Here is a 27,337-nt window from a genome sequence, read left to right on the forward strand (position 1 = left end):
CAGAAGCCCAGTTTCAGCAAGGGTTTGCCCCAGTATCCAGTCTTTTCAATGGTAGCCTTAGTTGAGCCTTCCAGGACTGGATTTAGTAAATCCCAGTCTTTGATATTTGGCCTGCTGCACACACATTTTATTTCACGCAACAAGAGTTGTGAATTTTGCTTTGCAGGTACCTCTTTTCTCTACCCAAGTGCTCTTCCAGTAACATTTATTTTTGGCTTTTCAGCACCCGCTGCGGCATCTAATCATAAAGCAGCTTCAGGCACCAAACCAAAAGTAGCACTGGATCCCCACATCCGGCTCAAGGATGGGAAACTGGAACTGGTAAGTGGAACGGGTCCTTCTCCCAAAAGCGAGGTCTCCCAAGGTGCGCTACGCAGAAAATAGTCCGCTGGTGTGATACCTCCTTGCTTCCAGCTGCCATGCTATAGGCAAACACAATAGGCTTACGTGAATTATCTCCTCATATTGCTTTTCTGTGAAAGAACTGATCGAGACCTTTCAGCTTTGATTCTTGCACCAATGTTGCACTCAGGCATGTGAGGACTGGGCCAGGTACTAGCATGGGGGTCACTGTGCTGCTTCGGTTTTGGAGGGATTAAAAAATGCAAGCCTGAATAGAAATAATCTAAGAGAACCAGCCTGCTTGTTTGCACAGAATAAAGCTATAGCATTTGATCAGTGTTCTAATCTACGCATACACCATCCTCTGCCGACCAGCCTGCTCCAGCCTAACTCCCCTTCACCTCTCCAGGATGCCAGCTGGGCTGTGTTGGGAATAGCGATAGCACAGGCGATGTGGAGTGCAGAGCCAGACGAAGCGCTCAGAACATTGCTTTCCTTGTTAGCAACACACACTCACGTGCTACAATTAATTAATATGATTTTTGAGATAGAGGCATAAGAGTTGGCCACCAAACTGTATTTATTACCAAGAGTCTGGAAAACAAAAAAAAGGGTCTCAACTCTTCAGTGAAGTTTGCTGGAGGTTGGGTACAGCCTCTAAAGGTAAAAAGGGAGAAGAGGGCATAGTGAAACATCCCGATCGTGTCTGAAGGGGCATTTAAACAAACCTCGGCTCGCCTCGGCTATTTCTCAATGCTCCGGGGAGCTCCAGAAATCTCCTCCTGGCAGCTGCATCTCCCTTGGATGTAATGCATTTGACTCAGGGCTGTAGGTGCAGGCAGCTGCCCTCTAAACTTTCCGGTGCTGCTGTCGCTGCTGGGGTGACCTCAGGGAGCCTGGTGTGGGCGAGGGAAGGCTGAAATACGAGATATCTCACCGAGGAGCCAGCCAGAACCGCTGCTCCTTTCAGCATTTTATGGCAAATATATTCCACTGGCACCATCAAAGGGCAGGGAGTGGAGCTGCCCATTTGCTCACCGAGACCCCGCTGAAGAGCAGAGTGCCCTTGGGGGGCCATGCCTCCAGTCTGGTTTTGGGGTGCGTGTCCCCCTCTGCGTACTGCTGAATTGGGGTGGGGGGAGTGTGGGAATGCAGCCCCTTCTGCAGGGCCGGGGGACTCCAAGGAGAACCCGATGCAACGAGCATCTGCTGCCACCCGACGGCAGATGCAGCGCTCGTCCTTTCGCTGTTCTTGCCGCCCGGGAGGGCAGCACGCAAGCAGGAACTTTTCTTCTAAGCCTGCATAATTCTCCTAAAGCTGGACTTAGGATTGCATTTTTGCAGCGACCTCTGCTCGTCATGGGTATAAAAGCAGCTCCTCTTTGGTGGAAGGAGGGGGGACGCTTGGCTTCCCCTTTTAAAAGCCAGTGTTATGAGCGAGCGGCTGCAGAGCTGCCAGGGTCAGGACGTGCACACCAACCTGAGATGGTTTTGGGGTGGCCCATGCCAGATGCCAGCATCTGCAGACTGAGGATCAGGGCATCCGGAAGCCCAGGAGCCTGCAGCACTGCCTTGTGCAGGGGTGGCAGGCAGAGGAGCGGGAGGTGGGATTCAAATGGGCCTCGCAAGCAGTGCATGAGAGTGGACAGGTCCCACGGGCTTGCTGGTGATGGAAATGTGAGCAAGGACTTGTCTCCAGCCCCTTTCCAGGGCACCATGCGGGAGGTACTGCACACGCGTGAGCAGGAGCCGCGGGTGCAGCCTGGGACGGGCGACCATTTAACTCGGACTCTTTCCCAGTCTGCTGAGCTTGACTTTGTCTTTTGAAAACCTGTTACTTGCTGCTGTCAGCAGTGAAGTGGGGTTTGCACAGGTTTATCTGCTTCTGTGTGGTGACCTGGGGTTGAACTGATAAATATCAGCAGAAGGCAGGGCATCAGGCATAATGAGAGAGCAAAAGGTGCAGTGGAGAAGGAAAATTAATGTCTTCTGTTGCCACAGGAAATACTCTGTGAATAGCTTTTATCTTCTCGGTCCCAAACACAATTCCTGGGCAGTAAGAGAAAGAGGAGAAGCTGGGCTTTGGCAGCTGAGCCTTGCAACAGCTCCACCGGCTTTTGATAAAGCTCCTGATAGTTTGTCATAGCTGCAAATCTGTATAAAATGTTCTTGGAAGGATGTGAACGTGTCCCTGTCTTCAGGAACGGGCATTTCTGTACACACATAGGAAAGGAGAGACTGGAAATCCAGCCCAAACCTGCTCCTTTGGGAGATGCTGCCTGGAGAGCCGCTTCCAGGAGAAAACCCAGCACAAAGTGTCTTCCCAGCACCTACTTCAAAGAGTTGCCTTTCCAGTATTTTTCTTTTTAAAGGCTTATTGTTTCTGCTCAAGGTTCTGCAGTATCTTGGTCTGGATGTGACCGAGGAGAAGAAGAGGCGGTTACGGCAAAGCTTGACCACAGACTCGCAGGGGACGGTGGCCTACGGAGGTGAGCGGGCAGCTCTGCGCGTGATGGGCTTTTTTCATTTTTGCACAGCTTTGCTGGAGGCTGAGAAAGGACAGAGGCGCCTGCTGAAAGGCGGCAGGTAAGATACCTGGCTGGGTATTGATATAGCCTCAAATCAGCTAAGAAAAGTCACAAATACGAAAGAAGATGTTTGGTAGAAGCATACGTAAAATGAAAATACAAGGAAGTCGGTGCGAGGGCTCACTTTCCTTAAACCCCCAGCTTGCCAAGCAAGAGCTGGCCAGAGGACACGCGGAAAATAAAAGCCTGGTCTGCTTTCTCTGACCTGCCAGAGCATATCTGGCCCGCAGGGTCTGCTCCCCAGTAGTTTTTTTGCAAAAATTCGAAGGCGTCAGCTATGTCCTCACCAGCCAGAACAGGCTTGCAAAGCACAGCGCCTCTTGGATGGATGTTTTTGTGCAGAGCAAGCGATGGGCTACGGAACTGTACGCGTCTCCTAAGAGTGACTGGCTTCGCAGTTTGTGGCAATAGAAATAAGGACAATTAGGGGGTGTTCGGCAAATGTGCTGGCAGCGAAGAAAGGCTCTGGCTCCTGCTGCAGCCCAGGGCCTGAGGACTGGAGGGGCTGGGACCCTGGTGCCGCTTGCCCTCCGCTGCACCGGCTCCCGTCTGTCCCACACAGCCCCACACACAGTGCTTTCCTCCACATCTGAAAGCACAATTAATCTGGATTTTCAGACTTTCAGCAACTTTTCTAAGTGCTGAAGGCGTTGAGTTGGTTTTTTGTTTAAATCAGCAGCATGAGAAATGCCAGCAGGCAGGCAGGTGCCTTTTTTTTGTCAGAAAAATGTGGTTTTGGCTTAAAATTTTAAAAACCTGAGAACGACAATCATGAAAACTCCGCTGTGAAAATATCTGGGTTTTTTCGGTTTTTAAGAGTTTATTTTTTTTTCAATTGGATAAGAAACAAGAGTCTGGTAAAGATTGTCAGCAACTTATTTAAGCTTGATGGGATTGCTGAAGAACCCAGGAGTGTTAGAGAAGACTGTTTGGCATCTTCAAACTCACTCTGCTTGGCAGTCAGTGGATGTCCCCAAAATTGGTGGCATTTTCTCCGTACACACAGTGCTTTTCTCTTTTAGCCTGGTAAAAACTGATTCTTTCTCGCAGATCTTCTCCAAGCACTCAGGGATCTGATGCAGGACGAGCTGGGTGAGGCTGGTCTGGATTCCAACTCCATGCTCTTCACACAGCACGAAGTGGCCAGTTTGCTGGATACGTCGGCTTTTCACTCTCCGGTCAGTCAGTCCAACGCTCGTCTGCATTCAATCCATGAATCTTCTATGTGAAATCCATGAAATTCTGAGATGGGAAAAGCTAAATTACCATTTTCTGGTTGTTCTAGAGTTATAGAGAGAAGGCAGAACTATGCATTAATCATTTTGATTATAGGAAATGCTATAAAAGACCTCAAACTTCCCATTTTCAATAAGGAAATAACAATATCTATGGGATGATATGAAGGAAGCAGCCTGGCAATGATGCAGAAGGAAAATTAGCCATAATTAATCAATTCCAACTAATTTCACCTGGTTCACAAAATGAAATTCCCTGTAGCACAGCTATTCCAGCTATGTCAGGGATAAGAGAGTGAAATCCTGTGGGATGAAAAAAATCCTGCAGTTGAATTATTTAATGTGCCTTTTGATCTGTTGCATAAAAATGCTGACTCCTTTTCAAAGTGATTTTGATTCATCGTTATTCTGGGTACGGAAAACACTGTGCTTGCCATATAGCCCCATGCTTTTGGCAGAGCATAAGCGGTACATGATGCTGTCTGCCCCTCTGCCTTGCAGACCTTCGACTCTCTCAGCTGTAATGGCAATGAGGAGCTGGAGCAGCTGCAGCTGGAAATGATGGATCTGCGGCAAGAAGTCCGAAGGCTAAAGGTGGAGCCTCTCCTCTGAGCAGATTTCTTGGCTGGTGCCTTCTGCTGTAGCTCGCTGTAGTCGTACACGAGGGTAATGGTGTAGCCTGTCCCTCTTAAGAAGTCACCAGTTTGCATTCTGTGCATTCCTCATTACAAAGGAGACTCTCACCCTCGGCTCTCCTTAATTGCCTCTTTCTCACCCTCAACCTCAAATGAAAACTTATCTGTACTGAAAGTATGCAGTCACTTTTTAGCAGTGAGTAAATATAGCTAAAAAAATACCAAAACATGTCTTACAAATAATTCAAGTCCATGAATAACAGAAGCACCGCCTGTCCTCCCATGCTGACCTAGCTGCCGATTGCCGGCATGGCTGTTAGCACCACGGTGGTGTCCAGGTAGATTTCTGCAGGCATGCAGGTCACAGCCCAAAAAGCACTGGGGTGGTGGAGAGTGCACACGACTGCTTCTGTAAAATATTATTCTGGTGGGTAGGGGCTACAAGACCAGGGCATCTTCTAGAGAATGTCCTATCACTTGTTGCTTCTAATCTGGTGAAAATATTTTCCCTAGTCTCTCCTGAAAGAGATGGAAAATAGCAAGAAGTCAATGGAAGATGAGCTTCAGAGACTGAACCAGGTTAGTGAAGAGATTACCGTGGGCCTTGGGGCAGTTTTGGTGGTTGGCGACTGAGGGGGATGTGGTGTATTGACCAGAACTTCTCGCTGCTTCCAGAAAGCCCTGGGCTTCCTCTCCGAGAACCGGATGCTGCACAGCAAGCTGCAGATGGCAGAGGTCGTGCAGAGACAGGCTCACAGCGCGGAGCAGGACTACGAGGAAGTGATCCACTTGCTGGAAGCTGAAATTGCAGAACTGAAGATGCAGTTGGCAGGGAAGAAAGCAAAACACGTCTCTGAAATAGAGGTAATGCAACCCCTCGGCCTGGGAAAAAACTCACCACGCTCCTGACCCTTCTTCTGTGGGTTCCCTCTCTTCTTTTTATAAAGGAGAAAATGAGCGTAGCACATACATCATTTGTTGTGTTTGACCACAAGGCCAGCATGGTCTCTGGGTCTGTGTTAGAATGTGTATAATTTCCACTGTCCATTCCAAAAGGACCATGGTTTTGTTTGTAGCAAATGTCATAAACTGGTGTTTCCAAAAACCAAGACTGCATCATCATCATCATCTTTCTCTTCTTCCGCCGACCCCATCTCAGGAGGACATCCTGGAACTGAAAAGACAGTTGTCCCTGGCTGACGGCCAGTTACGAAAATCAGAAGTCTCACGGAAGCGCCTGGAGATCTGCAATAGGAAACTGCTCCTGTTTGTGCAGGTGAAGTGCTGAACCATCCCCATTCCTGGTGGCATCACTGTGGCCTCTTACCTTAAGGGTGATTTTGCAAGTCCAAATAACTTCCTGCTCCATAAGCAAGAAAGGGTTTATTTTATTCTATCTCATCCTAAAAAGGCGCTGTCTGTTGGTTAGAAGAAACTAGGGAATGAACTCATATACACTCATATACCTATGAGCTATGTAAACACCGTGGTGCAGGTTTTGCCTGGTGGCTCTGCTGTCCCTGGCTCACCGGTCCCCCCGTGATGCTCCGGTTGAGGCTGCTCTAGGAACTCTGCTGTCAAAATCATGTGTTCTAACCTTCCCTTTGTGTAACTGACGGTTGCTTCTCTGCACCAAAAATGTGAACTCAAAGAGCGGTTTTGCTCTTCCAGGGCTTTTTCCCCCCAGATTTCCTGAAAAATTGCACACATAATTTCTTTAGTCTTTTAATGGACTGTTCTTCCACTTCGCTACCTCTATCGGGAATACAAGCTTGTGTAATTAGTAAACTGGCCAGCACGGGATCACTAATATTCAGTATATCTGCTACAGCTACTTGTAGCCTGTCCCAAGAGCTCTTGAAATCAATAGGAAACAGTGGGGCAAAAGGAAGCGTAGATGCTGTGTCCTCTGCTTCAAAGAAGGAAGAATTAAAATGCCTCTAGACCTGCAGCACTACGTGCTGGTGCCTGTGCGGTTTGGGGCTGGACTTTGGAAATGGATTTGTCTTGGCCCCAGGGTCAAACATCACAGGATTTTGACTACTGGAGCAAAATATCTTCCTTTTTTATACATCCCTCAGTAGCGTTTGAGAATTCAGTAACCGTGCATGGTAATGAGAGCTTACGCGTGCAGGTACAATCCAGAAACTGGGGAATGCTAGTAGCAATGATCAAGGCTCGCTGAAACGTAGCCTGCAAAATTGTTCTCTGGAAGAGTATTTTTATGTTGCATTTCATATATTTTAGTGTTGGTATTAAAATACATAATTTAGATGTGTCTGTACATTTGCATAGGCTGTGAATGTTGCTTGAGTTGCAAAAGGCCTTGAGATATTCGCTTCAAGGGCAATGAATAAGCAGAAGCTGATTACTGTCATATTAAATCTGATCACCAGGAAAAACCCATGGGGTTTGTTCTCAGGAATTATTCCTTCCTACAAGTTTGAAACTTTTTTTTTTTTCTTTTTGTTGCATGGCAGAACGTCCACAAGGTCCTGAGCACACCCAGTCATTTACCAGATGAGAAAAGGTAGGAGATGGCTTCTGGGAATTGTGAACAGGAACATGAAATGTCCTTTTCTGACATTTCTCAGGGGAAGGTGATTCACACATAACTTATCCAGAGTTTCTAAACATACTGTCGCTTTGGAAGTGACACCATAGGAGAAAGATGATCTGGAGGCTGCTGGTGGATTGGTACTTGGGGGGGGCTGGCCTTCATTCAGGCTTTTTTTGGGAATAAGTAGGTGGAACACTCCTCTGGTTAAGTTGCTCTTATTAGCAGAGACCCTAAGCAGGTTGTTTCAAAGAAGCAGAGTTTTGATCCACCTGCTTTTCCCAACATATGTCTGTTTTTGACTTTAGGACCATGTCCTTTTCTATCAGCAGTTACAGAAACTGTTCGAACATAAGCAAGGAGCGAGCATGACTCTCAACTGCATGAATTGTTGGAGAAATAGAGTTCAGGCTTCTGGACTCCCCTTCAACCTGAACCTATCTCCTACCACTTGGAAAAAATGTATCACAACTGTGTTACCAGAACGCTGGTGTGTTTTTAATTGATTAACTCGTTGAAAGGTCGCAGTCTCATTGATAATGACCAGCCCCTTAAAAAAAAGCCATGTTTTAAGAACGATGGAATCAAATTTTTAAGATTCCAAGATGACTACTTCTAATATAATGAAGGAAAAATGTTTTTGAGAAATTCTAAAAAATGCATTGATATCTGTCTGTAACACAACAATGCAAGTATGTCTAAAAGAGAGTCTCCTGTGCTGCTGAGCGATCGACATGCAAACTCCCCTGAACACATAGAATTTACATAGAATATCCTTCACGAGAGGCTGGCCAGGATTTTCAATGACCTTTCTATGATAGAAGTATTGATGGCACTTTCCATATTTATAAGAGTCAACAGTGAAACAGAAGAGGATAAAACAGACGCAGTCTCAGATACATCTCTTCCATCTTCAGATCTTGTTGACCTTTTGCTATCAGAAGCTAAAGAACTGTTAGCACCAATCCTCTCCAACAAGGACGGTAAGCACTAAATTAACTGGAGAAACCTGAATCCAAACAAGTCTCAAGGATGTCTGTTAGTGTTATTTACAGTTTCCACCTCCTTACGTATTTTTTGCCACACCAGTTAAGCCTCCCATACATGTATCTGATTCTCTCATGCTAACCGAGATGTAATTGCCCTCCGTGTATCCATGTGACTCATCTTTGAATCTGAAATGCAGACTCGCAGTGTAAGGAGTCAAAGGGTGTGACTCGTGTCCAGGGCCAGAGGAAAGGCATTTATCTGCAGAAAAAACCTCTAAAAGGCAGGAGGATGGTTTCACAGAATTGTAGAAATGCCAGTTGAAAGGCACTGCTGGAGATCAGGAGTCAAATCTTCGGCTCCAGGTAGGACCACCACGCTAAATCAGATCTGCAGTGGGTTTAGCCAGCCGTGCTTTCAGCCTCCAAGGATGGAGATCCACAGCCTCTCTGGATAATGTGTTCCTGAGCTGCCTTATGCTCTGTGAAAAAGATTTTCCCAGCATCTAGTCTGAACTCCCCCAGGTGCAATCTGTGGCCACTGCCCCCGGTTATATTGTCTGCCACTGCCAAGAACAGTTTGGCTCCAACATCTTTGTAATTGCCCTTGAAGTAGGAGTGGGTGCTGTGAGATTGTCTCTCAGCCTCCTCTTTGCCAGGCTAAACAAGCCCAGCTCCCTTAGCCCTCCCCAGCCTCTCCTTGCAGGTTATGAGCCCTAGGGCTCCCTTTGCTGGACCCCATCCAGTTTCTCAAGAGCTTTGAACCAGGGATCCAAACCTTTGTTACGCAGTCCAGGTATGACTACAGCAATACTGAGCAGAGGGGAATAGTAATCTCCTTGTTTCCTTGGCGTACAAATCAGCCTAGACTTCCTTCCACTCACACATCTGTGGATGGGAGAAAATCAGAGAAAAGGCATCTAGCTCCATGGGAGTCTGAATTAACTTTCCCAGTCTGGGACTCTGAGCTTAGTCCGTGAGCCATAAATGTTTCTTGGCAGCATTTATTTGACCCTGCTTGCCTCTTTCCATGCAAAAGGAGAGTTTCTGATCTCCATGTCACAATCAGATGAGCGTACAGCCCCAAACTCGTGCCCAGTCTTTACTCTTTGATGCTCTTCACCAACTAAACATGGCCATGGTCCAGCACTGTCTTTGTCTCAAAGCACAAGACACAAGGAAAATAATTGTAGCCTTTAAGGAGCACCTCTGATATATGAGCATGTCAGCATTTTCAGAGTTCCTGCATCATTTAAATGTGCATTATCATAATGTAGCAGTGCTACTTGCATTGGGCATGTTTTCTAACCCTTCACTTATACTTGGCTGTGTGTTTATATTTGCAGCTTTGCCATGTGACAGGGACCAGTGCCTGCCTGCTGAAGGAATCCCAAATTACAAGGAGTAGGTGTCAAAACTGCCGTGGTCTGTAATTTTGACAATACACATACTAAAAATTCCTGGGTTTTTTGTTGGTTTTTTAAATCAAAATTTTTGCTTGACAACATTTAACCAGATAATCTAGTAGAGGTCTCCAGATGGCCATGTCAGAGAAATAAGTCCCTTCCTGGACAGCACGAGACTTCCCGCCCCGCACAGTGAAGTACGGTGTGAATTCCTGGATCTCTCTTTTGTTTTCTAAAATGTTCTTTTTCCTTCAGGCCAGATGGGAATTTATGGTTCTATGGCTTGTCTAGCTGGCATTTAGACCACTGAGTTCCAAGTAAGGGAAAAAGCGTCACTGAATGTGTTCATCTTTTATGTTGTGGTATCAAGATGCTGTGAAGTCCCAGACAAGGAGAGCAGGACAACATGGCTGTTTGGACCTTCAGTATCTTAAGAATTTCCCTAAAACCTCTTAAATGGCTTGTGTTTAACAGAGCCATGTCCTAAAGATATCTGCTGAAAGGGCACTTTGAGACCTACTACCGCCGTCTTAGCTGATCACCTTAACCCAACCCGAAGATCTGCCAGCACAGTTTTTTAGTTAGGTACAAAGCAGACATTTGCAAACCATGATTTCAAGGTTATGAAAAGCATTTTCAGACAAAACAGATTGCCACTAAAACCCACTAGCCATGCAAGATCTGTGGCCTCCTCTTTTCTTTCCTAAATGATCAGTGTTGTCTTCATGTTATCCTCTGTGTCCTTCTCATTTTCAGCCATCTTCTTCAGAAGACCACGTGGCCCCCTCCTGCAAGCCAGACCAAGAGCGATCAACCGCAGCCACCGAGTCCAACCAACGAACTGCCTAAGAAGCCTACATAAATCTCCCATGGCTTGCTTGTGCTCCAAGCTGCGATTGTCCACCATAACACGGCTGCTGCTGTGCTGGGAGATAGGAAGGACACACCATGGGTGCTTCTGCTTCCAGGCAAACCAGACTGAGAAACAAGCTTTCTAACATGAGACTAATTCTTGCTAACTACCCAAGACTTCTTCAGCAACCTCCCCTGTGCGTCTACCTCCGAGTTATCATACAAGGCTATTTGCTAACGGTTTTGCAGCTTTATAGAAAAAATATTCTCAAGAGGCTACAAGGGCCTGGATTTCACTGGCAGCCTTTTAGAGCTTGTATCCTGGGTAGTAAGAGGAGCATGAACTTACCCAAGGGACTCAGGGGTCTCCAACAGATTCCTTTTGGTATTTCATATGAAAAACCAAAGTATATTTAGTGACTATAATCAAAGCAGCTTAATCTTTAGCATCCTAGCTGTCTTGGGATCGGTACTTCTCTTTTTATTCTTTTTGTATAGCTTATCCCAGCTGCAATGCTTGAAATGAAAAGCACCATTTCAGCTAGTTGTTGGACAAAGAGTGCAGAGATAGCCAGCTGTATGCTACCAGTGACGATATACTGCTGAACACTGAGCACTCCCTGGAATGCAAAAGAGGACATAGTGAACATAGTCCAATAAAGGCCCACAGTGTCACTTGGAAATTAGATACACATGATGCAAGGTTGTATTGCAAGGTAGTAATGAATGGGGTAGAGATCCAAGATGAACACGAGGTCTGGAAAATAAAATGGAAACACTGCTCACAAGGCGTTTGCTGTCTGGGTTATGATTGCAGTTGCTGTGTTCAGCATCTCTGAGACAAAGACCCTGCCTGAGTCCATTTTTTCCTCTTATTTTGGCAGCTCCTGGCAAGATGCATTGAGAAGCTGCAGGAAAATAGCGTGCATTCTGGCTTTTACACAGAATTGTTACAATTACTTCAAATCTCCTTTGTGGGGGTTCCAAGCATGTAGATCCTTTATAGCCTAAAATAAAGGCTTAGGAAAAATCATGAGCCTCACCGGTATCTACTGTACTTGAAGATAGCACTGCACTGCTAAAACAGTAACTGTGTGGTGGAACTTCACAGTCACATAAATAACCAGTCCGAAATTTTGGTTAAACTTGATTTCATAGCTCAGGGTAAATTAAATCTTTTGAGTGCATGCCTCAGAATATAAATTAAAGGATTTCTTTTAAAATGAAACGTAATTCTTTGGACCACTCACAAGGAATAGTCCCAGGAAGGAGATACTTTCAAAAAATATTAATCTTGGGATACCCAATGGTTAAGAGTTTGTTCCCCAGTGCTCTCTGTTTTGATGGAATGATGGTAAATACTGGTGTTACTTGTGGGCTTAGCCTTACGGCTTTGTTCTCATCTCGTGTGATATATAGACAGGGCAAAGCTGCAAGAAGACAGGTAAGAGGTGCACAGAGCAAAATCCAGTCTCACCAGTTTGGTCTACCCTGCCTCTGGAAAAACATGTCCAGTTCCCCTGGGGTTAGTGTGGCAGATACCAATCTGCTCCTAGCAGCGTGTCTTCAAAAGCATTTGGCCGGGGGTTGCATCCTAAGGAGATGTCTCCAGCCACTGCTCGCCACACTTGCCAGAGAACAGTAGGAACAAGATCTTGGGAAGTAGCAGGTCTTCAGCTGTACTGTGTCATTACATATACCCAACGGCACTTGAGAAACCTAGTAGAAAAGGGACAAGTTATGGGGAAACCAGAACTATTTAGGTCAAACTTTAATCTTGTAGAAGTCAACAGGAGTTTTGCTGCCAACTCCACGGAATTTTCTCAAAATAGGAGTATTGAACTCCACCTCCCTGAGTGCTGGAGGGCACAGCCCAGTCCTGGTCCCAGCAGGGACCAGTTACGCGGTCTGAAAGAGAATATACTTGATGCTGCTTCCATAGTCAAGTGATTTGTATTTTAATGTCCCAGGAAAGAAGATTTTGTATAAAAGTATCACAGTGCATGAGGGCTTGGATGAGACAAGGCTGACAAAGCACAAACATTGTGCAGTTGATGCTAACACTTGGCAAAGGGTGGAAACAGCGAGATGCTGACCCAGGGCCGCTGTTTTCTGCGTATCCTGAGCTGTCTGCTAGCAAGAGAGCTGTGAAGATATTAACCTGGTAAAAAGCCCAGACAATTCTGTGCTCTCAGCTTACTGGCATCCTCTTTGGAAAAGAAATCCTCCAGGTTCCTATCAGCCACTGGAGATCCTTGCATCAAACGAGGATCAAGCATTGCCTGCTTTCCAAAGCAGTCATATTTCTTAAATGGTTTCCATTATTTTCTTTGAATTTATCACGTTCTTTTTGCCTTTGCTTCAAGCACAGAGAACTTCCCCTTCTCTATTAATAGCATCGTTACTAACTGCTACCTTTTCAGAGCAATGTTGAAAGCTAAGATACGACGAGAGTTGTGCTCCTGGAGGTGATGTTGATTTCAGTGACCCAGAATAACAAACCCGTGTCATGCTTTACTCCCAGGCAAGTGGAATTCGGCAGAACTCAGCAAGTCACGGGGTGACGACTCCTCACAGAGGCAAAAAGGGAAACGCATAAAGGAACAAACAGCACAGAAAGAGAAGTCACAGAGTACGTCATTTAAACAGGATGCATTTTATTTACGCAGGGCCTGTCTAGCACTCTTGCAAAAAGCTGACTGCTATCTTAATTTGCAATATTATAGCTTGCTTGTAAGGTTGTGGGGATGTGCTGCTGCCGCAACGTGCTCTATCTGTCTAAGAGGGTCCCAGTATGACCGAACAGAGATGAGGAGGAGGAGAAGGAGGAATATTTCTGATAAAAATGAGTCCTGCCTGGTATCAGATCCTCCTGAGTGGATAAGATGGAAAATGGCAAGTATTTTATGAGCCACCGGGGAAAATGCAAACAGTCCCCATAAATGGACGGAAGAGACCACGTTCAACACATTGCATGTGTATAAACTCGCAAGGATGCATTTAAGGAGCATCAGCATGGTCAGCTGTTGACCTGGAAGCTTTGGGGGTTAAATATCACTGATGTGATGGTTTTATTTTGTAGCTTTCCTACGCAAAGCAGAAATTCAGTTCCTAACCATTGGTGGGTCAGAGGATGGGAGACCTCTTTCGCTAAAGAAATAAAACAAAGCAAGATATGACTGTCTAACTATTTTAACAGCTGCAGAAAAAGGGAAGGTTGGGCAGGTAGCCACCTAGGCATTATCTTGAAAGGTGAATGTAGCGGAGAGCCATTAACACACTATTTATCTGCAGTCTGATGGGTGAGGTAACTGAATCTGCTGTAAATGTGCTGGACTAGAGCTCATTAGATCTCCAGTTTCATCTCTGCCAGTGATCTCTGCCACCTCACTGCGTGACCTTGGGCAGCACATTTCATCTCAGTTTTGCACCAGAAAAAAATGGGACTGACAGTATCAGCTTCTTTGAGCGGCACGGGGAAGGCAAAGCCCCATGGACCCATAGGATACGGGGCACAGCCTTCTGGCACAAAAGGATCTGGCGAATGGTGTGGGATGAGGGACTGCTGATCTGCGTGAAGAAAACCTCAATATTTAAACTTCTGCTGGCTCTCAAAACAACAGACCCGACTTTTGCTTAGTTTTCATAAAACAGGGCTAGGTTAAGTGCTCAAAGGTTTCTCTACAGAGATGTAGAGGTAGCAGAGGGGAAAGCTAGCCCTGAACACTGCTGTGGAGTAAACTGGCATGCCTGTTCCCAGTGCTGGAGGCTGCAGAGCCTCCTCTTTCTCCCAGCTCCACTCAGTGACACAGGCTGGACTGAAGCCCAGTTCTAGAGAGTGGAAATACACTTTCACGGCACTTTAAATATGGCTCTAAAAACCAGGTGAACTTTGCTGCTGAATTTTTAAAGAGACTCTTTAATGTTTAAACAATGCTGATTTTCTAAGAGTTGTTGAACATGTGTGAAAGAGGGCTGGAAAGCACCTTAGCATGATGATGCAGAAAGGGCTGGGCTGGCTGCGCGATGCTGCCTTTTCGCTACACCGTGACCTTTCTCCTGCCCAGGGCTGAGTCTACACACAAGACAGACCACGGAATTTTCTGGTCTCGCTAACTACAGCATTGCCGCAAACCTCCTTTGCAGCTTCTTCAGAGGTCAGCTGCTTTCATAATAAGGTAAATAGGAATAACAATACCATGAACGATCCCTACAAGTTTTTTTCTGCACGTGATGCACCAGCTCACTTGAATTTCTGTTGAGTTTTTCTAATTCACACCCACAGATGAGGCATGAAAGTTGAGAGGAAGAGAGAGTTTGCAGTGAAAAGCCGTCAGTAATGGGGGAAGCAGAGGCTGAATGGTATCTCCAGACCAGATGTCCTTCCTGGCAGACGTTCTCCTTTCTAACTGCAGAGACTGGCAGGAGTTCCTGGGCTGGGCTGCTACGGGGTGAGAACTTCTTTCTGAGCAGCTCCCAGGAGACGTACTGAGGGCTGAATGCCAGCCCTTGAGGCAAGCACCCAGGCCTTGTAGGTGGAAGGATAGAGAGACTTCACGGCCCTTGGGAATGCCAGGGAAGAGTTGGCTCTGTGTCAGGGGAAAAGGTAGCCTACCGACACTGGAAAATGCCAAGGTGACCTTTTGGCAGCAGGAAAAAAATGTTATGTTGGAAAACAGGAATTAAAGTCAAGGCTGCCCAGCAGTGGAAAGGGTGGGATGTTATTTGCCAAAATCTTGACCAGCTTTTATGTCTAGAACAAAAGGAAAACTGCCGCTATTAGGTCACGAAGTAGTAACGGGCTGCTCTAAGTTTTGTAGCGAGAGGGAGGAAACAGTATTTATTTTTCCTTCTGTTTTCTCTGAGGAAATTTAACAGTGATCGAGGAATGGGAGGGAAATACCATTTCTCTGAAAAAAAAAGTTGCATTCTGAATAGGAAAAGACAGCATTTAGTTATAAAGTGAATGTAGATGTTGCAGGCTTTGGATAACTTTGTGCCTTTCGACACCCATCGGTTCTGCGAAGGCCTCTAGGAAAAGCTGCCCGCTCTGACTCTGCAGGCTGCAGCCCTGAGTGCTCTGACATTTGACAGCTCTGCGGGTTCATTGTTTACCGAGCAGTGTCAGGCAGGTCTTCTCAGTTTGAGATAGCAGAACATTTCAGGAAATATTGCTGATCAGAAATAGGACCGCAGCTTCCTGAAATGCCTGCCCAGATAAGGGGACGCTCTACAGCTAGAAATGATAAGGAGACAGGAAAAGAAAAAGCAGCAGTAAACGTGGGTGCGATGTTTTTCAATAACATCATGCAAAGTGACAGCTGGTCCCTAGGGAGATCCTGAAAGGAAGCTTTCAAGGTGCAAAACATTCTCAGGCTGGTCTCCCACATCGCTCTCCTCCACCACTTCTTGGTGCCACATGCTCCTCCAGCCCCAGGACCATGCGCCTGCTCAGCAGCTGTCTCTTCCACCCCAAAGTGGCTGCAGCATGGGCGTCTTTCCCTCCACGTCCTCAAGGACCCTCACCAGATGGTGACAACTATCTGCTACAGCCTCATGGTTTGACGAACAGGGTCCGCTCTCACCATGCGCTCCGAAGCACGGGGCAAGTGCAGTCTCCCCAAGGTTCATGAAACAACGTACAGATTTTTGAAGATGGTGGGAGAAAAAAGGCTGAGAGGTGATAATACAACCCAGCGTCCTCCTCAATGCCGCTTAGCTGGATGATTGCCTTTTACCTCACGGGGAGAATTCAGTTATGGGAATGTTTGCTCAAAGTGTGAGTTTGCAGCTGGGTAGTAAGTCACGTAATAAATCAAACCTCCATACAACGCAACGGTAAGAGTTGAAGGACTGAGGTGAGTGGGCATCGGAGTTCACGAAGGCCTGATCGGCCCCATGACGAGCAGAGTCGGGTCTTGTTTGGGACCTGTGGCCCAACCTCCTCCAGCCCAGACCTGAGCGGCCTTCCTCTCCTCCAGGGCAGGTGCCAGTTTGGGACGCTTGGCCTGCAGGCCGGGAGCAGCTCATCGCCACACACCCCGCTCTTTTAAGGCAGATAATAGTCGTAATCACACACGCCTCGTTTAAGGCAGGTAACAACTCTACGGCTTGTGAGTTACCCCGCTCGGGCCTGCTGGGCCCGGCCCGCGGCTGCAGCCTAACGGACAGGGAGCGGGAAACCCTGGGGTGAAGCTGAAACAACAAAGTCGGTACCGAGCCCGCGATCGGGATGGTTTTCCGAGATAAATAACTCCATAACAACTAGTTTGTTATTAAGCAGGCATTCTTTAATACAGCGCTGGGCAGCACTGGGGGTTTGTCCACCACGAGTGCTCCAACGGGTTAGCAAAGCACCTCAGTTCAGATACATATTCATCAGATTTCTACAAAGGGCGGTCTTATGTGGATGAGTTCCCGGAATTCATTTGCATAGTCCAAGCATGCGCAGTAAAATTAGGGTTAGGGTCTTTTCACCCTCCGGTGGTTGTTCATAGTCTTCCTCACACTGTTTGCTAGTTGAAATTTGGGCTTCCTTTGTCCATACATAGTCATGGGATTGGCTTATCCATCCTTTGGCCTCGGAATGTTAAGGAGCTACCTCAAAGCCCATTTGATCTTGTCTGGAAGGGAGTTACACATCTTGAAACATCCTATTATCAATTCTGCTCAACGAATAACTATGCAAGTAAAGCTTTTATGTACCACAGTAGGGTCTCAGCCAGGGACCGGCAGTGATTTAACCCTTCATTCAAAACCTGTGGTAAAATCCCCGCCCCGGCCTCGCCAGGCGCTGCTGCCCGGGCGCTCCTGCCCAGCCCCGCCGCCCCCCGCCGGGACCCGGCCCGCTTTGCCGAGGCCACCGGGGGGCCCGACCGCGCCTCAGCCCCGCGCCGTGACATGGCGGCGGGCGGCGCACGTGCGCGGGGGCGGGGCCACTGTCCCCTCTCCGTCCCGTCCGTGTCGTCACCCCGCCCCCCCCCCCCGCAGCACAATGGACAGCGCTCTGCGGCGCCGCGCGGGGAGGGGCGGGGCCGGCGGCGTGGGCGGGGCCGGCGCGCGCGGCGGTTGAAGCGGCGCGTGGAGCCGGCGGCGGCGTAGCGCAGCGCAGCGCAGTTGGGGTCGGGGCTGCCGCGCTCGGTATGGGCCCGGCCGGGCTCCGCCGTGCCCGCGGTGAGGAGATGTGGGGCGGGGAGAGGCGGGAGGCGGCCGCGCTGAGCTCCGTCTTCTCCGGGGGCGGGGGGGGGTGTCCCTCGGGGCGGCCGTGTGAGGGAGGGGGCGCGAGGCTTTCCCCGGCGCGGGGGGCTGAGGGGCGGCCGCCGTGCCTCGCTGCGTGCCCGCGCCCTTCGTGAGGCGGCGGAGCCGGGGAGGCGCGGGGGGACCGGTGAGTGGGTGTGTGGGGGTGCCGGGAGCCGTTATCCGTGCAGCTAGGGGAAGCGGAGAGGGAAATGTTAGTCATAATCCTGCGGGGATTAGGGAGGGAGCGGGTGGAAGCCCGAGCGGCGGGCTCGGGCTGGCTGAGGAGCCCTTTGGCTTTTACTTAAAAAACCCCCCCAAAACGGTTTTAAAGTTTACTGGTTTCTGTCCTACTTAGAGGAAGTTGGATAAACGTTGGCTCTCCTCTCGCTGAAGGCTGGCGGCGGTTTGTTTCAGAGCGGGCTCAGCCCCAGCGCGGAGGGAGCAGCGAGCGGGAGCCCATCTCCATCTCGAGCACCGGCCGTGCCGCTGGTGTTGCGCTCCATGAGCTCTCTCTGGGCCTTAAAGTTTGAAAATAAAACCCCCAAAACTGAGTTTGTAAACTCAAAGGCTGACCCTGGTAAGTTGCTACTGAATGTATCAATGTATTTGCGTCAGCTTCTCTATAAAACCCCACTGGCTTTAGGGCAGGGTTAAACCAAGCGTGTGCTGTTCTCCGGGTCACTTGGCTTAACTCCTCCAAGTAGTAAAATCGGCTTGTGGAGGGTGAGAAGGGGGTTGTGCTGAGGGCACCGTTTGTTTGATTGGGCTAAGGGTGTTGGTCTCTTCTCCCAAGAGACGAGTGACAGGACAAGAGGAAATGGCCTCAAGTTGTGCCAGGGGAGGTTCAGGCTGGATATTAGGAAAAATTTCTTTCTGGAGAGAGCAGTGAAGCACTGGAACAGGCTGCCCAGGGAGGTGGTGGAGTCACCATCCCTGGAGGTGTTCAAGGAACATGTGGACGTGGCACTGCGGGACATGGTTTAGTGGGCATGGTGGGGTTGGGTTGATGGTTGGACTTGGTGATCTTACAGGTCTTTTCCAACCTTAATGACTCTGTGCCTGCATACAGCATACCTGCATTCAGAGAAAATATGACTGCGCACTTTACTCAGGGCAAGCTGAAACAGTTTTGTGCCAGTGCCTTGTTCCACCGTCAAGGGACCTGGTGACTGGACCTACTCGTGGTTTACGTGTTAAGCTGAAGCATGTCTCCATTCTTAAACTGGACTTGAGTATTGAGCTATCGACTGTAGCATTGACGGATAAAATGGCGTAGTATGACTTCCTACGGAGTAGCAAGGCGAGGAATGAGGGGCTGTCCTTCAAGAAAGCTTATCTACTGCTGCAGGTTGGCAAATACCAGGGATTTAGTATGTGGCTGTGCATAAAAGGTCAGTGGAGGTTCTTTGGTGAGAAAATTAACTTACGAGATGAAGGTGTGGAAGTATTAGGCATGGAGCTTATTTTGATACATACATGGAGGAAACTGCTAGCTTTACAAGGCTTTGAGAGCAGAATGCTGTATGCTGTTCCTTCTTCTTCTTCCCCTCTCAGCCAAAGAGACTGTTCCTTATTGTGTTGTAAAGAACGTGTGAATGTTGTTGTTTGAATGTTTGTGTTGCTTGTCTTTGATAATCTGCAACAGGACTCCAGGCATCTCTGCAAGGTCTACAGAGCGGTGGCCAGGCTCCACAGCAGTGTGCTGGTTTGCAGCCCTCTGTGCTGCTTCACCCCTGCACCATAGGTGTTTCTCAGGGGGCAAGGTGAAGTTCTGCCTGAGAAGACGTCTGCTTCTAAAAGACAGTAAAGGCTTATGCTGGCACCGTTCCACTTTGAGGCTTCCTTATATCAAGCTGCAAAAGACTTGTTCTTATGTGAAAGAGCTCTAATAAATATCCTACAGCTTGGTATCATCTTATTATGTGTGTAAAGCATCGGCTACTGTGTCAGCATCTACCTAAGCGAAAGGCATTTCAGGTAGAGGATGTGTCACACACCTTTCTCTCTGCCTTACACTGGAAGGGGGAAGGAAAGACCACAGCCCTGCAGAATCCCCCTTTTTCTAACTGGAGATATCAATTTAGCTGGGTGCCACAGCCGGCTTTTCACATGCTGTGGTAGTATTTGAGGAAGTGTGGAATTCTGCTATTTTCAGCAGTTCTTTGTCAACAAACAAACAAAAAAATTGCTCAGTTGTTCTCTTCCAGCTGAAAAGAAGCCACCACAGGTGGGAGGAGTTAATAAAGTCACTTGCTGCTGAGTGTCACCATCCAACAGGCAGCTCTAATGTGGAAAGAGCTGAATAAGTTCATACTAGCCTGGATGAGAAGCAGGGGTTGGGGGCTTTCATTCAGGGCTTTATGAATATTTAATATATAAACTCAATTTCTGATTTCCAACCATCTGGCTGTATTCTGTCAAGTAAGCCTCTCCTACAAATAGTAGAATGAAAGTTAAGCATATGGAAAATCCCTCAGGTACATAGTGGATGATTCTAAATAAAATGGAAACACGTAGTTAGTATCACTGCCTCTCTTCCCTTTGCTGTGTGTGTAGTGATGTGTATTCCTCATGGGAGCCCTCACAGTCTTCAAGCTTGGCTAATATGTAGCGGTAGCTTTGCATGCTGTGTGTACATCACTTCGTGTTAAGAATTCGCCATTTCTCTGAAATGCTACCAAAGTTAGCAGGGAAATGCACGTGCCGTGAGGGGTTTGTATCCTTCCATTTCATGCTGCCTTCTATGCCCTTCTTTCCCTGGTACAGTGCCAGCTGGTGTATCTCAAGCTTGTAATTAACTCTCTGCCTTCTAGGGTTTGGTTCATCTGTGAATGGCTGTATGGGTTGTAGCAAAAGGGGGTACGCAGGCCAGCTGGACTCTGCAGGGAGCTGCAGGCTGCTGCCTCTCTGTGCTGTTGGCACTGCTGTCAGTGTGTCACGGGATGCTTTGTGAAATGTGGTAGCTGCCACTGTTTTCTGTGTTCAGGTGTGCAATAATTGAAACACTTAATATCTAATTGGGATGGTTGAAGTGATTATTAGCTAGATATGTTGCTTCAATGCCTTGACAGCTCCAGCCTCTGAATTTTTACAAACTGCACTGGGCTTGGCCAGCTGAAATCATGCTCTTTCCTGGTGTTACCCAATGAATGGCTACAGGTCTGCCTCCAGCTGTGGATCGGGGTTTCTAAGTGATCAAGCTGCAGTTTAGTGAGTCACTGCTCTTCAGCTGAGCTGTGTTGCTTAATATGTGTTTTTAGCCAGATGCAAATACGAAGTAGAGCAGGTAGCCTGGGCCACTGTAGAGGCTGAAGTGGTGTGATGGATGTTTAAGGAGCAGACGTATTCTGTAGTTGTGTAGTTTCTTTCTGGTTTACTTTACAAGGTGGTTGAACATATCTGTTTATAATTTGAGTGGGATACATGAAATTACTTTAAAAACATGTCTGTCTTTTTGGTTCTAAAGCCCTATGAGGATACATGTCTTTAGCTAATATGGCCCAGCTGCCCAGCAGTAACACCTGAAAATCTTATGTCGTTATCAGTGCTAATCATCCATCTGTATCTGTGTGCACTCAGTAGCTACCTCTCCCTGCCTTTTCTGATTTTTTTTAAAAATTCTTTTTTTTCAGGAGTTATAGCTGGAGTTCCTCTTGCTCTGAGAAGCAGAATGACTGTCTCGCAGCTCTGTTTTGAGGAGAGGGTGTAGAAGGTCTGCCACTGCACTTTCCCCAAGGTATGAAAGGTTTCTAGGGCAGGTGTGAGTTATCAGCTGTCTTTCTTCCACGGCTTCCCATGGGTATAACAGTTACGCTTTTTCTCAACAGTAGCTCTTTTCTCAAACTTCCCTCAGCTAGAGAAGTATGGGGCAGTAAACCCGTGGCAATCGGGTATTGCAGCTGCTCAGGAGCAACAGATCTGTCCAAGCAGCATGGTTAAGGCTGTTGAGCTACAGCTTATGCCATCCTGTTGTTCCATTGCTGGTTACTTCATTTCTGGGCTGTGGGTGATCTAGACTGACTGGTCTGTCCTGAGACTTCCTCCTGTGGAGGTCCCTGATCCCCTCCTATAGAAGCGCAGCAATTCCTGGTTTAGCAGGTGAGGGCAGAATGGGGAGCAAGATCACAGCTAAATATGTTTGACGAGGCTTCTCTTGCTATATTTGCACTTACTTGGAAGGTTCCCGCACAGCCTAGGTATCGCGCTTGCATAATCACATTACAGCGTTGCGTTACAAGGTGCCCCGTGCCTCTTGGCTCGGGTATCTGATACGTGATAGCAGCCCAGGCTTCCTGGGTGTTTGCTTGCCCCTGCTCCGCTCACTTCAGTTTGAGTTGGATGCTCTGCTGATGCATTCTCTCTGCATTTGCTTGTTCTGCGTGGACTGGCTTTTAGTACCAGTAAGACTCCTAGAGACCCAGCGAGTCCTGAACGTTGCTCCTTGGGTAACATGATCCTCTGCAGAGTAACTGTCTGATTGTGAGACCCTTCTTCTACAAACATTCCCTGTTCTCAGGTACTCAAAACTTTTTAAAGCCTTTTTCCCTTCTCCCTTGCTTAGGAATCTAACGGTATTTTGCGGCAGTCTTTCTGAGGGAGAATCTGTTGCCGTTTGCCTTTTAATTCATGCTTCGCCTCCATTTTTGGGCTTAAAATGTCAGGGATAAGTTGTCTTAATGCTCTGACTGTTGAGTTCACTGCTACACTGCGTCATGTTGCCGAGGGCTGTGTCTGCTCAGCAGTGGAATTTGAGTGGGGTAGAATCAGCATAGTGTCTCAAACCAGCTGTCCAGTCTTTTGTGTTTCTGATGTTCATAGATGGTATTAATAGGAGTGATATAAAGGATCTTAAAGGAATTGCAGAAAGCAGCTTAATAACCTTTTTTTTAATGGTTTATGTACTTCCTTGAGATGCTGGTTATTGATGCATATTTGAGGGTTAAAACCCCAGCAAGAGAGTCTGAGGGAGGAATCCTGATGAGAACAGTGAGAGGTGGCTAGGAGAAATGAAATGCTGAGAACTGAATTGTTTCCATTGCATGCAGTTATTTCCTTTAGTTCAGCTGGAAGCAGTGGGCATCCAGTCAGTGGGACGTGATTGCTAGCTTAGCGTCAGGCATGTTCTTTAAGCATGCTCTTTCCTTTTCCTTTCTTTTAGTGGGTTAAAACAGCTGAATGCTACTTTGTGCACAAAAGCATTTAAATCACCAAGATATGGGAAGCCGTGGAAGCTTCCAACAAGGGGGATTTTGCGTAACGATTACAAATGTAGCGCAGAAAAGGGGGATGGGGGGGAAGAACCGCCTTTAAGCTTTGCAAAGCTCCTAAGGCAGGCTCCTTCTCCAGAGTACAATAGATTCTGGCTTTACGTCTCTGTTTGGTGCTTTAATTATCGTGAGTTTTGTTGGAGCTCTAAGTTGAATTTACTGCAGTAGTGTTGGGAAGCAGCAAAGGACGCTACTGTGTGTGGGACACAGCACTGGACTGGGACTGCGGAGACCTGCCTTTTGTTTTGTTCTTCAGCCACTGACTTGCTAAGCAATGCTGAGCAAGATAGTCTACCTAATGTGTCTCCTCCTCTCTATTTGCGAGAAAGTTAAGGCTTCTAGTAAGGTCTGTTTGTGAAAATGGCTATAATGTATTGTGGTGTTTGGTGTAAGGGATCTAAAATGTCCCAATTTCTTTCTGTTACAGGTGTGTAGTAAAAATGGTGCAGAAATACCAGTCCCCAGTCCGAGTCTACAAATATCCTTTTGAGCTCGTCATGGCAGTGAGTAATGCTCAGCACTTTTACTTCTCCAGCTGCTAAGGGCTGCAACCTCAGGCCAGTGGGAGGTGGGGGACTGTGGTTTTGGCTAGCGTGTCTTTGTGGCAACCTTATGGGTATGTTGCAGGAACAGAAGCTTAGGTCTCATTATGTTTTTGTCCTTTCTTCAGTTTTCCATGAAAAATAAGCATCAACATCTCAGTATTTTAAGAGAGGCTGTTTAGTTATTAGAGAGGAAAAATCCAACAAACCCCAACCTTCTGTAATTACTCTTTCACAAGGAAGGAAAAAATTATGTCATTCAGGTAGGTGAGGTCAGTTTGTGGCCAGACACCATCTCTGCCTTATCACCAAATGCCATTCAGTTTAGAATATCTCTAGAGCTGATCCCAATCAGTATCATAGGATGTATGTATCTAGAACTTGATTCTAAATCATACAGAGCTTTTTGATTTGCTGAAAAGCTAGAAATCTTTGGAAAAATTCTTACATATTGTTCTTCCCTGTTCACTCCATGATTGAAATGTTGGGAGATCATTTCCACAAGGGGCTTGAGGGCTGTAACTGAAGTTCTTTTGCTAGCGATGCAGAAAGCTAATGTGACCGTGACAGCTTCCTTAGGTAGAGTTTAAAGACATTTGTGATGTTCTGGACTTTGTCACTGCTCCTCAAGGTGTGAGTCAAATGTCCTTCAGAGAGGTTTGCTCCTTGCATTTCAAGGGCAGCGCTGAGTGTTTGGGCATTTATCCGAGACGCTTGCTTACAGACTTTTGCAAGGCTTTGTTTTGTAATCTGTTGGGCATTTCAGTCTAGTCTAGGGATCCCCGAGACTTAGTATTTGCCACTTCTAGGCTGCTGCTTTCTTCATTGTCTCTCTTCCCTGCTGAACAAGGATACCAGGTTTTTTTGGTCTGTTAGGAACTAAGAATGAAGACAGAAAGCTATAGTCGTTTCAGGTAGCTGAAATCATTCCCATGAATAGACGGGAGAGCCTGATGTAATACATTGTGTTCCTCTTGACTGGATTCCTGCGAAATAAGTGCCATAAGATTTGTTTTATCCAAAACAGTCTCCGGTCTTCTATTTCAATAGTTAAAACTGGGGGAGAGATTCTTTGTTTGGTCTGAAGTATGAATAATGGACAGCAGTTCCTCAGCTGAGACTGGTTGCCATTCACTTTCATGTGCTCTGATCATCAAAATAAACTTTTTTTGACAGTTGGGCTCCCTCCCAAATTCCATCCCCCTCCTTTTTTTTTTCTTCTTTCCAGTCTTACCCAGATTTGCCATGTCTGTTAACAGCTAAGCCAGTAACGTACTGTAGAAGTGCCCCAACCAGTCTGGGGCTGATGTTTTGTGGTAGTGAAGCTTTTCTGGCCATGTTCTTTGCTCTGTCAGTGCATCCTGTGTTAGAGTAAGACACCAGTACTTGTTATGAAGATACTGGTATTCTTTGCTCTATGCATACCTTTCCACATTCCTGTTGTCTGTATTAGCAGGATAAACCTAATACCAGATGCCCATCAATAGATTGGCTGCTAATATAGGAGGGCTGCCTCTAGACAAATCCTTTGTAAGCTTGTTAGCAGAAAGCCTAAAGGCCAGGGTTTGATGGGTTTATTTTCCGAGTGGTTTAGTTTTATTTGCTTTCAGTTTTTCAGCATGACAGAACTTAAAATTCCCTGGGATTTCAAGGCTGGGATTGTGAATGTCATCCTTTAGGTGTTCAGCAAACTCAAATTCCCATTACCTTAGCGGAGTTATTAGTCCTCTTTCTTAGGAAAGATCAAGTTACTTGTCCAGGGTCATCCAAAGGACTGTCTAGTGGAGTAGGAAGCTGAATATAGACCCCTTAGTCCTACTCTAATGTCCTGTGAAAATCATGTCTTCACAGCAGGATCTGCTTTATTATGAAGACTGGCATTATAAAGTGGTGTTCCAATCTAGTGGCAGCCCATGCAGTCTGAGCTGGATGCAGGCTTTATCGCATTTGATGTGTTCAGATGGAGTCTTCCGTTTGTGTGGAGGCAGTGCGGATTTCACAGAGCTGTCAGGCTCTAGCTGTCAGTTGCTGGAAGTTTTGCAGGGAGAGTGGGCGTACAGTGAAGCTGTTTTGCTCCTGAGCACGTGGCATTGCTGTTAATCTGCTTCAACATAAATCTGACAGCAGCTTCCTCAGCACTGGGAACCTGGTATTTGGCTGCTTTCACCTTTTCCCCTCGAATGCTTTGTGTGAACCTTTGGAGTGCTGAGGTCTCATTCCGTGGTTAATGGTAGGACAGCAGAGGTCATGTAGGTGACCTCCTTATTTTATGGGTCTTTATACACCCTTCAGCCTGATACACTTGTGCTTGATTCTTCGTCTGTTTAATGGGGAGGGTCATACTTCCTGTGGTCTGCTCAGGCTGTATCATGAGGTAAGCAGTGTTTGTTGTGTTTTCTCTCAGAACCTCAGAAGTTTGGACCCTGCTCTGAAAACGGTGCGTGTGCTTTGTTCAGATAGGAGGGTCTGAGAAATAGGGTTGTCATAGCTAAATGAGGGAAACGAGGAAGGCCAGGAAGCAGTGGATCAAACACATAGTGTTTCCCATGTCTTTTGTTGGGCCCTACTGTCAGGAACACAATTTATCTTCCTTGGACTTGTACAGAGTGCATATGTGTGCAGCTCATCCTCTAGACAGCACAGGGCTGTGCTTGACAGATGAGCCGGTGCTTTTACTGTTAATACCTTTGTTATTGTGTGTCTCTGGATAATTGTCTACGGATTCACACTCTGCTGCTTACTAATGCTCCTGCAGCTTGCGTTCTGGCATTTGCAGGCAGTAGATTTGACATATCTTCCAAGTCGTTGGAAGGAGGACCACCTTCCCCTTCTTGCTTTCTTTGCCAGTCCTGTGCATCTGAGGAAGTAAAAAGGAGTCAGCTTACCAAGTCTGGTCATTCAGGAGTTCTGAACTTTTTTCTTTTTCTTGTTAGAAGAGTCCTCCCTTCTAAAAAGATTTAAACAAAGGATGATCTTTCCACACCTGTCCAAATTCACAATAGTCATTTCCACCCACTTTGTTCCTAATCTGCACTCGCATTAAAGGATCAAAAATGTTACGCTCTTCAAATTATAACCAGCGCCTGACATCTTTATCCCTTATACTTGAAAAGAACCTTGACGTTTGTTATACTTTGTTATCTTGTCATGTCTTTCCTTTCCATTTTATCTCTTTTTTGTGTGTGTGTCTCCTTTTAAATGGAGCTGTTCCCTCAAATAGGTTGTCCATGCCTCTCTGGGCCTGATCTTATCATCTTTTCAATTAGATCACAGGTTTGAGATTGCATATGTTTCCTGATTTTATTTTACAGCCAAAAAAATCCCCAAGTATAAACATACTTTTTGTTTTCTTTTTGATTTGGGTGAGCAAGTCCAAAATGCAGAGTGGTACAGGAAACAGCTAAGAGAAGGAGATTGCATATTTAATATTATTTGTTGCCAATGAATTATTAGCTTAGATGAGAGAGTTTTAGCTTTGAATGTAGTAGGGAGTTTTGTTCCCATTAATTTTAGAAGTGCACTCAGCCCTTCACACTTGCAATTGACATCTGCCATTTTCACCTATTTTATAGTATAGACTAAGTTTGCTTAGGATGGTTCCTAAAGCTACAGATCTGAAATACCCCCCAGGGACTCTTACATGGTCTTCTGTACTTGATGTATAGTTTAAGTTGCTGCAATAGTGGTG

At 46.7% G+C, this 27,337-nt stretch overlaps 2 protein-coding genes across 2 annotated transcripts in view; both read left to right on the top strand.

Moving 5' to 3' along the window:
• LOC132318642 (syntaxin-binding protein 4-like) overlaps positions 1–10,611 on the top strand; it is a 44,474-nt gene extending 33,863 nt beyond the window's left edge. The window contains exons 12-22 of the mRNA XM_059826598.1: positions 224–321; positions 2,735–2,831; positions 3,981–4,108; positions 4,667–4,759; positions 5,314–5,379; positions 5,476–5,664; positions 5,960–6,076; positions 7,281–7,330; positions 8,210–8,340; positions 9,690–9,747; positions 10,506–10,611. Of these exons, the coding sequence (XP_059682581.1) occupies positions 224–321; positions 2,735–2,831; positions 3,981–4,108; positions 4,667–4,759; positions 5,314–5,379; positions 5,476–5,664; positions 5,960–6,076; positions 7,281–7,330; positions 8,210–8,340; positions 9,690–9,747; positions 10,506–10,611 (1,133 nt within the window). The remainder of the gene's footprint in view (positions 1–223; positions 322–2,734; positions 2,832–3,980; positions 4,109–4,666; positions 4,760–5,313; positions 5,380–5,475; positions 5,665–5,959; positions 6,077–7,280; positions 7,331–8,209; positions 8,341–9,689; positions 9,748–10,505) is intronic.
• A 12,927-nt stretch (positions 10,612–23,538) lies between these two features.
• SEC14L5 (SEC14 like lipid binding 5) overlaps positions 23,539–27,337 on the top strand; it is a 31,886-nt gene continuing 28,087 nt past the window's right edge. The window contains exon 1 of the mRNA XM_059826458.1: positions 23,539–23,610. Within this exon, the coding sequence (XP_059682441.1) occupies positions 23,548–23,610 (63 nt within the window). The 5' untranslated portion in view covers positions 23,539–23,547. The remainder of the gene's footprint in view (positions 23,611–27,337) is intronic.

This window comes from Gavia stellata, chromosome 18 (genome assembly GCF_030936135.1).
Source record: "Gavia stellata isolate bGavSte3 chromosome 18, bGavSte3.hap2, whole genome shotgun sequence".
Classification (NCBI taxonomy): domain Eukaryota; kingdom Metazoa; phylum Chordata; class Aves; order Gaviiformes; family Gaviidae; genus Gavia; species Gavia stellata.